General features: G+C 30.4%; 1 protein-coding gene across 1 annotated transcript; it reads right to left on the reverse strand.

Moving 5' to 3' along the window:
* Positions 1-1,863: 1,863 nt before the first annotated feature.
* On the reverse strand, positions 1,864-3,358 carry LOC129289353 (ankyrin repeat-containing protein At2g01680-like). Its single transcript, XM_054926112.1, has 3 exons — positions 3,264-3,358; positions 2,321-2,660; positions 1,864-1,986 (listed from the first exon to the last, which is right to left on the reverse strand). Exons 1-3 carry the CDS (start codon positions 3,356-3,358, stop codon positions 1,864-1,866), a joined length of 558 nt encoding a protein of 185 aa, XP_054782087.1.
* Between the last annotated feature and the right edge of the window lie 11,809 nt (positions 3,359-15,167).

Below are 15,167 nucleotides of genomic sequence, written 5' to 3' on the forward strand. Positions count from 1 at the left end.
TTATAATATTATTAATTTACAACATTTTATTAACTTACTAATAAATTTTTTTCTTATATTTATTTAATATATATTTAACATTATTTTCACTTAATATTATTATAATTTTATATTTATATATACATTTAATATTATTATAATTTTATTTTTATTTAATTTTATAACTTTTTAAATAATAAGGATAACATTACTCCTCTAAAAATAATTTAGAGACAAAATTGGTTTGGTACAATCAAAGTTTAAGTTTATACCTTCCATTAAATGTTGGAAAGAGAAAATATATTATTAAAATAGATACATTTAATAGAGGTAAAGTCAAAAATTTATTAAATTTTTAAATAAAATTAATGAGTTTTAAGATTTTTCTAAAGCATGTTGAAAGTAAAATATAAATAGGACCTTACAGTTTTTTTCTCTAACCTGATACAGAGCATACACGGCATAACAGCCTTTTTATTTCTGAAATTGGGACAATATTACAAAATGACAATCTTATAATGATGAATTACACTCTAATAACGGGAATGATACAAGACTTATTTAAATAAATATTAATTTGCAACTTATTTTCTAGCGTAACATTTTAGATCATAACAGTTACTAAACTGATGTTTTAAAACCTAAGTGTAATTTCTAAATAATGTTTTTACTTTTAATCACAACAAACAACGGTAATTATTCTTCTAAACTGAACATATAACTGAGTGATCATTCATAATCTATAATTAAAGTTTCTCAAGCTTGATTAACAAAGGTTGGTCTAGTTGGTAATAATTCGGCTCATAATTTTTTAAGTTATGGGTTCAAATCTTATTGTCAATGTGAAACCTTTGTTGATGGGTAATCTGTAAGTACTTTTGAAGGTGTTCTTTGAGCCTAAAAGTATGTCTTGACCTTGATATACGAGCCATCGAGACTCATCTCAAGTAAATTTTAGTCAACCAAAAAGAAAAAAATCTCAAGCCAGCATTAGAAATAAGGAGCTTAAACAAATTGAATATGGATAGACACTAGAAATGGATAACAATGCGCGCCCTTGACATATGAAAAATGAGCACCAATTAAAATGATGTTCTTCACGTACTAGCAATTTTATTATCACATGCGACAACACTACAGCGGCTACCAAATGTAAAAAACTAAAAATAGTATTAGTGATTCGACACAAATAATCACTAACATAACAAAAATAACAACAATCATGAAAAGCACTGAGAGAGATCCGCGACATCCATTTCTTCTCGCCCAACTTCTTGACTTTTTGATTACCATGACACATTTCTTGACCATCCAAATGGAAAAACGCAGTGTGATTAGCAATACTAGTAGCTCAAGCAATCTAACCCAGACCGTAAGAAACGCTACTTCCTTCATGGTCGAAATTGATTTCTTCTCCACAATATGAGACGGGACTATAATATTGATAGCAGTAATGAATGCAAGTGCAAGGGAAGAGAGGGTGATACGCACGCCTATTGACAGAAACCATATCATAGCTTTGTTCCTCATAGGAAAAGTCCCACTCACAAGCAAGAGGGTGACACCAAGTGATGAAAAAAAAAAAATGGTAAGGCAAAACAAATACTGCTCAAAGTCCTTGTGGTCTGGAAAGGATGGGATTGCTTCTCCGGGACAATAGCTTTGATTGTCAGAAAGGACGGTGCAGTTAAGGACTTCATTTGATGAGGTGGTATTTTCGCCAGATAACAAGCCTTGCTGAATAAAACCATCAGGTGGGTTAATCAAAGCTTGAAAGGTTACAGTTGCTATCACGGTAGACACCAGGCTCAGATTCCCCCTCATCTCTTTAAACCAATCATCCTCAGACGCTTCAACCAATCTCCAATCCATTTAAAAATCTGTCTAATACGATTCGCAATATGCTTTCATAGGACGATTATCATTCTGAGGAGGGACAGCACGATCCGTAGGTGGTGGGGGTGGGTGTGACTGTGGATTATCAGCTTCGAATCCTTCATTTTCGGCCTTTATTAACACGTGTTGTAATTTGCAGATTTTGAAGTCATTTGGACTATGTTCCAGATATCGTGGGCTGTAAACTTTATCTCGTTCCTCAAGTTTGCTATTTCTCTTATTTCTGGAATTGACAGCAGATAGTTTACCGCCTAAATAATTAAAACCGGAGTTGTTAATTTGCGTTGTTAATCATACTGAATAAGCTACTAGGTACTAGTTTATGTGGTAGGTGTGAGGTGAGTTATGGTAGTGATTACTGATTAAGATTCAAGTCATCTTGATATCACCAAAACTGTTTTCAAAAAAGAAAAGAAAAAGGATAGCAAAAGAATTAATATTGCACCTCAACGCGGTTCAACTTGATAGCAAAATGGAGAAGGGTGTTTCCAGTATCATCAGAGCTTGTGAAGTTGAGAAGCTGGCCAGTAATGGTAGACTCCAATTCCACCAAAGCTTTGAGAGTCTCTAGATAGTTGTATGTGACACACAAGTGAAATACAGTTTTTCCTTGGTGAGGAAAACTCAGAGACTCTCGCACAACTTCTTTCCTTCCTCTCATATTAGCATAGTGCAGAGGAATTTTGCCTTCTTCATTGGGAAACAAGCATGGCTCATTTTTAGCTTTCAAAAGTTCTTTCACAATGTGGAAGTGACCCTCTGTAGAAGTCAAGTGGAAAGCTGTCCTTCGAAAGGAATCCACCTCAAGAGCTAGATTAGATTTGTTTGAGAGAAGTTTCTTTGTGAAATGAAGGTGACCATGCAAAGATGAGATGTGTAAATGAGTATTTGTGAAGTTAGTTTGTGAAGTGTTGTACAAGATATGTCATGAATCCAGCATTGATACATCCCCACTATATGCTGCCTTATAAAGAAGGCTCATTTGGCCAGAAATTGTGATTTTGTTGAGTTCAACTTCCATATCTCTCTCTTGTTAGATAATGTATCATCACACAATACCCTTTATAAAGACGGCTTAATAGAATCCCTAACTCTCATTTCCTACTCTTTGCTTCCCAGTGCTACCTGGTTTTCAACAAGGATGATGGATTTTTGATCTTGCATTGATGATCGATGCATCTATTATTAATTGGTTATAAGCATGCATGAAAGCAATCGTGTTGAAAATTCAATAATTAAATTAAAACTACTTGATTGATAAGGGAGAAAATATGATAAGGTGAATTGAAAGGCTTTCACGTATAAATATATTTAATAATATCAAATGCTTTCGGCATGTGTTAAGAATGGGAATGGGATCCTTAATTAGGCGAAGAAGGAGAAGGCACCTTGGTTCCATTGATCTCGACAATTTCGAGTAGTTCAGATCAAGTTGTGACCCACTGACCAACTCTTCTCTAACAGCAAGCTTATCCCTCTTCATCTCACCTCCCTTCCACCCTCTTTACCAATTTCACAAGCCTAGAACCCCCTTCATTCTCCTCTTGCATTTTTTTTCTATTTTTTAATTTTTAAAATAGCCACATCAAAGGTGGCAAGTGATGTGGCGAAGTATGCTGGTCAAATAACGAAGGTTAACAGTAAATGTGAGCCTTTTGTAATGACAAGGCAAAATTATTCGATTTCAAAAAATGTAGGGAGATTTCGCACGCTAATTGCACCTTGTTGAAAGTATCCGAGGATAGATCTATACTTTAGCTGAAGAATTTTCTTAAAGAATCTTTAATGCTTAGCCAACAAATGAAAATATGAACGATAGAGAAAAATGAAGGGATATAATTTTCTTTTTTTATGCTTGGTCGACCAGAAGAAAATATAAGAGAAAAAAAAGTTGTTAATTTCATATGGACAGTAATAACTTTATTATTTTTTAAAAAAATTAGATATAATAAAACTTAAAAATTGAATATATCATTTATATAATTTTTATGATATATTACTAATGGAGTAAAATACTTTTTGACAAAAACAAGTGGAATAAAATATATTTATTGTAAATTATTTTATATAATTTTAAATTTTATTTGTAAAATTTTTAAATATATAATAATCTAAAAATTTTAAACTACAATCATATATAAGGATGAAAATAGAGAGGTAGGTGGCAGGAAATGAAAAATATTCATGAATAAATTTAAAAGTAGAGTTTTCTCTAAAAAATCTGTCATATTTGGAAAGAAAAGTTTGAGGAAAAAACATGTGGGTCTCTGGTTATTTTCTTCTCAATTTCCTCTCTCTTGACAAGCATAGCATGAAAGATAAAAATGTAAACAGAGTCGGATGTAAGAGATTTTGAGGATGGAAAACATATAAATTAAAGAAAAACCCCTAGGAGCTATTCAAAGCCATCCGACCATACCCTCAGCAGTCCAAACACATAACACAGTCAGCAGCGCTCAATGAAATTTGATCTGGGAGTTGATTCTTCTCTCTCCCTCTCTCTTTTATTCTTCCATATGTTCTTTGAATTGGAAAATTTTGCAGAAATTATGTCTATTTCTTTCTAAATTCCTAATAAGGGTAGGGAGTATCTTGATTGGTATGAATTTGTTTTCACTATTCTTTTATTTCAATTGCATGTCCTATCAATTAACAAACGTAGGCCATGGCGGAGAGTACATGTTCTTCGCAACATCAACAACATGGGAAAAGGTAGGATCACATAGACAAGTCTCTAGCTTATCCTTCACTCCAAAACTAATGGCTTTTAATTTATACAGAGAAACTCCACTTACGAGCAAGAGGATTACACAAAGGTAATGAAATGAAAGAGATGGTGCTTATAGCCTAAATAACAAACTGGTTAGTGAAGTATATTTGTGGGATGCCAAATGATTCGGCCAATCGTGATTTGTGAATCCAATTAATTTTACTGTTTCTATAATGTGTTCATTTCGAGACTAGAGATTGAATAATCACATGCTTAATTGTTATAGTTAATACAGTGACAAGTTGAATGCTCTGTTTCATATACTCTATATACATAATGTCCCGAGGAAAAATTCAAATCTGGCAATTGCATGTGATAAGTTGCTCATATATATATTAGATGGATGTGGCACTATTGTAGTGGACATTTCTTATATTGTAGTTTCTTAGCTTACCTCCTCTGTTTATTTTATTTGATGAACCCTGCAGTAGTAAGTTAACGTGACATATGTTGAGCTTTTCTCCCCTTTGTATTTGCTTCAAATGTTGCTGATATGTAGAGTCGGGAATAAGGCCGAGCTTGGAATCCTTTTAAATAAGGGTTTGGGCTTTGAATTTTTTTTTTAAAGTAATCGGGCTTGAGAGCTTGGCCCTGATAAGCCCTGTAAAATAGGGCTCAGGCTCGGGTAGCCCTTCAAGCCCTGTTATATTATTATTATTTTTTCTTTAGTGAAACACTTGTTTGAAGTTAATGATCTGCTCACCTGATCTTACACACATTATATTATTATTAATTTTAATTTATTTTAAAATTAATTTAATATAATTTAATAAATATCAATGTATAGTATAAAATTTATGATGTTTTTTTTATAATTATTATGTTTGTATATTTATAAAAAATGAACTATTTTTCCAAAATTTAAATTTTATTGGTAGACTCCTAAATGTGTATTATTTAATTTCTAAAAAATTATGATGATTTTAATTTTTTTAATTTTAGAATATTTTAATTTATTAAAAATGTTTAATTTAATTTTAATTTTTTTTATTTTTTAAAAAAGGGCTTACAGGCCCGACCCTGAGTCCTGAACATAAGGGTCGGGCTTGAGAAATGAGGGTCAAAATAGAAAATCGGGTTTTAGGGTTCGAGCCCTTAAGGGCCGAGCCTATAAGAGTCAAGCTCTTAAGAGTCGGGTCCGCCCGTATTCCCAACTATACTGATATACTTTTTTGGTTTTTTTTTTTTTTTTTCACTTCTCCATGTAGATGGGCTTAAGAAAAAATTTATGGATTGGGTTTTTCAGTTGGAAACTAATGTGCGAGATGTCATTATTACTGGGCTCAAGAGGTATTGGCTCAATGAAAAGAAGTTAGGATTACATATAGATGCGCAAGACTTTTGTTGAGCACTCTCTCTGTATGCCCTTCGTTTCTCCTCTGTTCTTGTAACCTTTCTTATTCTGCTGCTCTTTATTCCTGTTATTCCCCCTTGTTGGCCTCCTTTGCCCAATGCTTTGAGGGTATAGCATTTAATAAATAAATAAATAAATAACCTAAAGTCTGTTTGTTTTCTATTTTTAAAACTGTTTTTTGTTTTTGAAAATAGAAAAATTTAAAAACTTGTTTGATTAGATATTTTTTTTTACTTGTTCGCCAAACTTTTTTCATTTTTTTTGTTTTTAAGAACAAAAAATAGAAACAACTTCAAATTATTTTCGTTTTATTTTTCTTATTTTTAAATATATTATATTTAATTATTAAAAATTATAATTATGTTGATCAATTTTATATCATAAATTACCATCATTAACCACCTATAATTATCATTATCAATCTATTTTTTAATTCTAAAAATGTTTTTAAATTAATAAAATTAAACAGATTTTCAGTTTGTTTTTTTTGAAAAATAATTTTAGAAACTATATTACAAAACAGTTTTGAAAAATAAAAAATGAGAACAGAAACCAAATAGGCTCCTACTCTGCTCTTTTTCTCTTTAATTTTTTGTTTTTTTCGGTTGCAACTATTTCCATTTTATATTCCATATCTTTCACTTCAAGGGCTGCTAATTATATAAGGAGGATAAGATGGAACATTTCCTGAGAACAACTTCGAGGTAGACTTGAAAGTGCAAAGGGTAAAAGACATGCAACTTAAAAATATAAACCATAATCCTCTTGGGTGGGGTAAATGATAGAATTGTATTTTTAAAATATTCTGCTTTGCATTTAAGAATTTTTATTTACAGATATAAGTTTCTTTTAAAACTCAAAAAATCTATATGATAATATTTTTGTATAGTGAGAGCTTCAAGTTGATCGGTTTCTTTTAAATTATATGATGTTTATTTATAATGTATTGAATTTTTGAATTCATAAATCTAATATTTTTATGAAAAAATGACAATAAAATTCTCCTGAATTATATAAATGACAATCTAATACCTCAAAATGTTATAATTTTACTGAATTACAAAAATTGAACAAAAAATTATAATTTATCAAGTGTAATTTCTGTTATTGAAAAACAAATATGATGATTCCAATATTTTAATAAATTTAATGAAGTTTTTAATACAATTAGAAGTCATTTTGTGAAATTAATTAGCAAATATATGATTTAATTGATGATTATTTGTGAGAATGGATGTTGATAAATTTTAAGATAATTATAGAAGTTATTGGATCAATTATGGCATCAATTATGGGCCCAAAGCCGACAATTTCAAAGGCTACAAGAAATTAAATTTTGCATAGTGATGTTGTAGCACCAATTTTAAATGTCATGACATCAAATCAGTTTTCAACAAAATGCACAGGTTCACTTAAAATTGTGTTTTAAGTGCTTTTGGCTATCATTTTTGTTTTAGTTCATTTTCAACCAACAGCTACTCATCTAGGGAGCATTCTAAGGTGGAGAAAGAGTTGGATAAGCTTGGAAAACACTTGGGTCTTATAATTTATGATAGAAATTATCCTTTCTAAACTTTCTTCTCTTTTTTTTTCTTCATTTGGATGTATATTCTGTTGGGTTTTGATATTTTCATGGCTGTTAAGCTAATTCTACTTGACTTAGAGTAACTATGAACTTCTTGGTGGATTAGAGCTTGTTCTTACCCATTCATTTTGCTTAATGTTGATATTGGTTGCTCATTCTTACATTTAATTATCTATTTGATATTTGGCTACCATTAAATATGAATTTGAATGTTGGATTTTTTCTTGACAGAGGGAAATCTCATTTGAACCCTTAGATTGAGTAATATATAATTAGATTATTATTTAATTTACAATTAGGATAGAAATATATTTAAGTACCTCATATAATAAAATTAGAGTGAGTTAGAATTGAATTTGTCTCTTAGATAATTTAGTTAGAAATAACATAATTAATTTGGGAGAGGGTTATTTGAGGTTCGAAAGGTCCTTATAACTACCAATAGTTTGGATTAATAAAATTGACATTGAAATTAATTATTGAGTAAAAGCAAGATCTATGAAACTAACAAAGAATTACTGACTCTAAGTTGCCTCGGACATTTATAGTTGTTGAATTGAGAATCTTATTGTATTTTATTCATTTCACATTTTAATATTAGTTGATCAATCAATTCTAATTGGTTTTGGATAACATGAACAAAAGTGAACACTTTATTGCCTAATTGCTATTTTGCTTGATTCCTCATGAAATCGACTTTGACGCACTAATATATTGCATTTTGGCCCGTACATTTGGAGTGAAACATTTTGTATACATCAAAATTTTAATCACAATTTTTGTTTTGTGAATCGTGAGAGTTAAATAAGAAATCACAACTTGTCAAATGCAATTTCTATTATTGAAAAACAAGTTCTCAATATAACAAGTTTCAATCATAATTTTTTTTAAAGAATAATAATTTTTATTTAAAGAACCATAAAAATTAAAGAAATCACAACTTCTTAATAAAAGTAAAATGGTCTTTTTAATTTAAAATTTATTAACACATAAGTTCTTAAAAACTTTAATAAAATTATGATATTTTGATAGATCAGATTGTCATTTATATAATTTGAAAAAATTTTATTGTCATTTTTTCTATGATCTTTGTTTAATTAGAGAGTTTTTTTTAACCAAATTAATTAGAGATTGTTAATTGGTTAAAAAATATATCTTTTTCAACTAAGTTATTGCATATTCACATATTGAAATTCAAACCTTCAACTATTAGCTATTTTTTTAGGTAACAAAAACCCCTCTCCGTCGAATTGATGCAATTTACACTATTTTATTAAATAGCAAATTAGCAAAGTCTACTTCCAAATATTAATCTTAAGAGCGTGGAAGCATATTCTGACCCTGTAAGTTCCCCAAACCAACTCACCTAAACATTTTAAACAAAAAAAAAAAACATAGAGAGAGAGAGAGAGACGCACACTAAAATAATGTTTCAAGCGGCAAAACTGGACACATGCAAAATGATCACAACACTACAGAAATGTCTGTGCGCGCGCGCGCGTTGAGTAACACTAATATGACGAAAATAATAATAATAATAATAATAATAATAATAATAATAATAATAATAATCCAAAAAATAACGACGCACAAAGTTTGTCTTTTGCCGAACAAAGCACAGATAGATCGAACGCATTATAATTGACAGATGATCATACAAAGCAACGACATCCATTTTCGCTCCATCCATTACATCTTGACACCTTGTTGGTTATTTCCTCATACATTTTCTCAGCCCAAATGAATAAGCGCAACGTGAATAACACTACAATTACCACAAATAATGTAACCCAGGCCGTCGTTGATGCTTCCTGATTCAAAAGATGCTCTGGGACAACAATTCTGAGGGCAACAACGAACGTGTGCAGATGCAAGGAAATAGAGAGTGAAACACATGCCTAGTGGTAGCATCCATTTCACAACTTAACCCCACTCACGAGCAAAACAGTGACCCCAAGCGATGACATGAAGGACACGGTATTGTAAATTACAAATAACCGAATTTTTTTTTGTTGGGAATTATGAAAGGACGAGGTTGCTTGTCCAGGACAAAAAGTTTCATCATTATTAAGAGTGGTGCAGTTGAGGGACTCATTGAATGATGGGATAGTGTTAGGAGCTAAGCCTTGCTGAATGAAGCCACCAGGTGGATTGATCAAAGCTTGAAAGGTTATAGTTTATATCACAGTAGAAACCAGACTCAGATTTCCTCTCATCTCTTCTAACCAATCTCCATTACTAAACCAATTTCCAATCCATCTTAAAATCCTGATAAGACAAAGTCCAATATACTTTAATATCATAATATTACAGTAACTATCGTTGCGAGGTCTTGCCATTATTGTATGGTCAGTGGCATCATGAGTTGGTGATGGTGGTGGGTGTGGATGGGTTTCAAATTCTCTCTCGTCAGACTTGTCAGCATGAGCTGTATTTCATAGATTTTGAAGTCTATTGGACTATGTTCTATGATATCTTGAACTGTTAAGCCTATATTATTCTTTAAGCTTTCTCCTATTTTCGGAATTGACAGAATGTCGCACCAGATCCGGAATTTTTCAGGGAGAAAAATCAAATAAAAATATTATTTAAAAATCATCATCAAAATTTAAAAAAAATATTTAATTTTTTTTAATATGTGATCTGTATAAAAAAAATGTAATGGAGTTGATTGTGTATGAAAAAAATATTAGACACCCCACAATACTCATTCATGTAAATGATTACCTTAAGTTAACTATATAAATTTAAATGCCTTAAAAGTATCTTAATTATCCTAAAAAAAAGATAAAAAGTAAGAACATTAGAAGGGAAAATTATTTATTTATTTATAAGTTGAATTTGACCTAGAATAAAACTTTAAGGTTTATGTACCCTTCTGAAAAATCAAAACCCATGCAACTCGGAGTAAAAATGCGTGTTTCTTAGTTAAAATTTCTTAAAAAGTTACTAATTATTTTTTATAAAATAATTTTTAATGTTGGTTTGCAGTTTCTATTTATGAAAATATTTTATTTCTCTATTTATGGCAAGATCTTGATGGATATATAATTTTGTAGAAATTATTTTAATAGGATTTATGAGTATTTCGAATGCCCTAAAATCCATCTTCTAAAAATGATTTATCTTATTTATTTATTTTTTTAGGAAAAACCCTTTATTCTCATTCTTGGATAAAACATTTTGAAATATATACTCATGATAACTTATCATCGTCTAAGATAAGCTACTTGACTTATAAATCTATACGGACTCTAAAGTCTCATGTAGCAAGTGAGTTGAAAACTTTCTAGATGCGATAATTTATCATTATGTAGTACAAGTTAATTAGCTTATTTGCTTGTGAGAACTTTGAAAGTCTCATGCAATCACTAAAAATAAATTTGTGAGGTCTCTAAAAAACTTATGCCTCGAATGATTTCAATGATACCTTACAAAGCAGATCAATAAATACTAACCTAATGTTTAGATCTTGAAATATCTTGTGGGCTCTCACGAATATTCTTATTTGTGGTGCACCTTTGATTTTAATTATAATACCAACACTTCCAAGTGGTTTGAATAATATAAAGCATCATAGTAGTCCATAAAAAATTTACAAATTTTTTATGGCAGGAAAATATCATAGAGCATAAGCAAAGGTGGAGGGCAAATTAAGTCATGGCCATATAATGCACTTTGAATCTAGAGACCCCCAAGAGGAATTTTCTTAACGTGAGTATCATATTAATCACCAAGCCACACTTTTTTTCTAAGGATAATTAATAACTGCACTTAGCAAGCATGAGACTACACGTGCATGAAGACAAAAGTATCAAGGGAATATTTAATAAGGGAATATGTAGGTCATGGGGTATTTTATGATTGTCACTCAATCTCACTAACATGCAAGCGTTTGGAAGATGAACTTAACTTCGATGGCTTTTGTCACTTCAATATCTTCTCATTATTTTTGTCTTACTATTTTTCTCTCATAATTTTTCTTTAGCTTCCAACCGTCCCTCATCTGTAGCTTTACTTTTATTTATATAGATTCATAAATCTAGGGTTTCTCTAAAATTTTTATTGTATTGTGATCTATATTTTATATATTCTTATATTATTATTATTATTATTTAGAGATTAGATATTAATTGTTATCTTATCTACTATTATATTCTAATTATTATATTATTTTGGAATGTTTGAATCTTAATATTACATACTCCTTCGGTTTAAAAATATAAGGCATTTTTAATTTTTGAGGTGTAATCATTGTCTTTTTTTTTCAAAATTTTCCTATTGATAATGACTTTATATTTATTGTAGGGTATTTAATAGAAGTAAATATGAAAAGATAGGGTTAGTTTAAAAGTAGGTAACTACTTTATTAGAAATGAGATTCGGTTAAAAATGCCTTATACTTTTAAACGGAGGGAGTATTAGATTATATTATTGTGAAGTTTTCAAATCATAATATTAGATTAGATTATATTCTTGTTATTATATTATTTTGAGATATTCAAATATTTATAGCTCATTATTACATTAGATTGTGATCTAGCTTGATTACATTTGTGTCATTTTTAATTATCTTTAAATCAAAGATCTTGTAACTCTTTATTTATTTATTTTCTTGTTATAAAATATTTTCCTATTTCCTATTTTCATTCTTATTATTTTATAGAGATTGCTTTTATAAAATATTTTCCTATTTTTCATTTTCTCTTCTTTATTATTTTATTATGGATGTTACTTTATTTATTTATTAGAATCCAAACAAAATATGGTGTTCATGATACCTTACAACCTAGATAACAAACATGTTATTGGTAAAGTATATATAAAATTAGAACACTTGAATGCCATTAAGAGACCTTTAGATCAAAAGAAGTAACTATATACTTTGTTCTTACCGATAAAATCAAACAAACATCTAAAAAGAAAAAAGGCCTAGAGGGACCAAGCAAGTATATATTGTATCTCAACTCTCTTCAATATGATAGTTAAATGGAGGATGGTGTTTGCAGTGCTATCAGAGCTTGTGAAGTTGTGAAGCTCACCAGTGACGGCAGACTCTAGTTCCACCAATGCTTTGAGAGTCTCTAAATGGTTGTATGTCACACAAATGAAAAACAACTTTGCCATTATCACAAAAACTCAAAGATTCAGGTTTTGCTTTGATCAACTCTCGCACTACCTCATTTCTCCCTCTCATAGTTGCATAATGTAGAGGAATTCTTCCTTATTCATCTCGAAACAAGCATGGCTGGTTATTAAAACTTAGCAATTGATTCACTATGTGGATGTGACCCTCTACAGAAACCAAATGGAAGGCTGTTCTTTGAGAGGAGTCCATCTCAAGGGCCAGATTAGGTTTATGAGTGAGGAATTGTTTTGTGAATTCAAGGTGGCTAAGTAAAGATGAGATGTGTAAAGGAATTTTGGTGAAGAAGTTTGTGAAATGTTGTGCAAGATATGTGAGTTTTGGTGCATCAATGATTTTAAAGTCGATACATCCCCACTATATGCTGCCTCATAAAGAATGCTCATTTGATCAACTTTCGATGACAAGTTCTCATTTCGTTGAGTTCCATGATAATGCATCATTGGGGTGCCCTTTATATAAATGTTAGTGATTGAACCTTGAAAGGTCCAATTTATTCTTTCCTACCTCTCATTTCTTTTCTATCAACGCACGAGTCTTTTTTCCATTTCAAGGAGTAGAGGAACCTTCAGGTATTTTAATATTGTGGAAGAGTAGCCAGTTTGTTACGTGGAACTGAAAATTCATTGGATTAAGAAAATCATTTGAAGTTGAAAGTCAACTGTGGTGAGCTACTCTTGGTTACTTTACTATCTTCCTTCGTGCCTAACTTTGAGCATGTATTAGATTCTGATTAGTTTACTTTGATACGTGAACGTAACTAATTGGTTATAGATAAGGGAAAAGTCCCTGACTTTGAATTGATAAGCAATGCAAGGCTAAACGAGTCAGATGAAAGCACACTTGATATGATATACAGCAGCCCTTGGAGCACTTGGTGGCACCGTGATGCTAAAAGACAAGGGAAAATGAAAATTGAGAACCCATAAGATCATTAACTATAATTAAGAACCTTGAATTTTAGAAATCTAATAATGAATCATGGTTCTTACTTAGAATTAAAAATATGAGTTTAAAATTAAAAAAAGACTACTAAAAGCACTATTATGAGTTAGGACTATTGTTAATTTTAATTAGGAAAACTAAGAACCACACTTAGGATTGAGTTGTTTTATAATATGAAATTAAAATTCACTTATAAAACTTTTGAAAGACACTTGTGAATATACATAATCACTTGAAAATTTAATAAAGTCACTTTTAAATTTGAAGCCAATCACTTATAAATTTGTATGCTTGTTAATGCATAGGTAAACCACTAGAAAAATCAATAAAACATATTGTTGAAATTACTATAATGGATTAGGACTATTATTAATGTTAGTTTGAAAAAAAAAATCCTAAAGCTTTATGAGTTGAGACTACTAAAATTATTATTATGAATTAAGACTATTATTAATCTCATTTTCAAGTGTAGATTCTAGTTTTTTCAATTGAGATAACAATAATCTCAATCCATAATAATAATTTTAATAGTGTATTTTTTAATTTTAAATTTCAAGTAAAGATTATGGTCTATTTTTGGGATTTTAATATTTCAAAGTTTTTAATTATAATTAATGATCTTATAGGTCCTTAATTGTTATTTTCCAATAAAAAAAAGCATTTATAAGACGTGTGCGAGGCATTTGTTCAAAGAATGAAAGACGTCAATGAGTGGGAGATATATCATATATTGCATGGCTATAAAAAAGAAAAAGGGTCTCAATATGGATGCATCTCAGACTCTCGCGATTCTTTTCCTTCTACTCTGCTTCTATGAAGTATCCCTTTCTGTATGCTTCGCATCTTTCGTCTTTTATGTGGACTTGATTCTTTTCCATTGCGGTTTTTCTTCACTGCACTTCTACCGGACATTGTTGGTTCCATTTGAACCCAAATGCTAAGTAATGCATGTTGGCTAAACAAGTCCGATATGTGGACAATTATTTCTCAAAGGTATATATATATATATATATATTTTGGATTTGAATCCAAAATTTTGTATTCAGTGATCATAGTCCTTTTCACTAGAACGAATACATGTGGATACCACCTTTCCTTTTACTACCTGACACTGTAGCTCATGCCTTCATAGCATATTATATTCTTCATAATTGAAGACTGGACTTTAGACTAAGAACTAGCATTTCAACCTTGCAAGTATAAGCCAGAATGCTCAAACTAAATTGTTCATATTTGGACTTGGGTTTAGTTTTTTTTTTTTTACCAAAGAGAATCTCCATTAAAGGAAACATAAGAGTTTATAAACTGGAAATAACGAAACCAACGTAATAGTCAAAAGTCAAAAAAGCAAAGACCTTGAATAAGACGAAACAAAAGAAGATGCAACAAATCAACCAATTCCTTCTCTGTCACGATTCAACACAGGACGCTGGAAAGAAGACTGAAAACAATCAGAGTCCTTGAGGAGAAGACAAATAAGAGGAGGTGGTGG

Source organism: Prosopis cineraria, unplaced genomic scaffold, assembly GCF_029017545.1.
Source record: "Prosopis cineraria cultivar Desert tree isolate PC_DT_omini unplaced genomic scaffold, ASM2901754v1 PC12, whole genome shotgun sequence".
NCBI classification, from domain to species: Eukaryota; Viridiplantae; Streptophyta; class Magnoliopsida; order Fabales; family Fabaceae; genus Prosopis; species Prosopis cineraria.

Coding starts and splice junctions, on each gene's coding strand:
- LOC129289353 (XM_054926112.1), bottom strand. CDS start 3,358: ATGAAGAGGGATAAGCTTGCTGTTAGAGAAGAGTTGGTCAGTGGGTCA. Junction 2,661..3,263: donor TCGAGATCAATGGAACCAAG/GTGCCTTCTCCT, acceptor TTCCTTTCGAAG/GACAGCTTTCCACTTGACTT. Junction 1,987..2,320: donor TCAAGTTGAACCGCGTTGAG/GTGCAATATTAA, acceptor GTGTTAATAAAG/GCCGAAAATGAAGGATTCGA.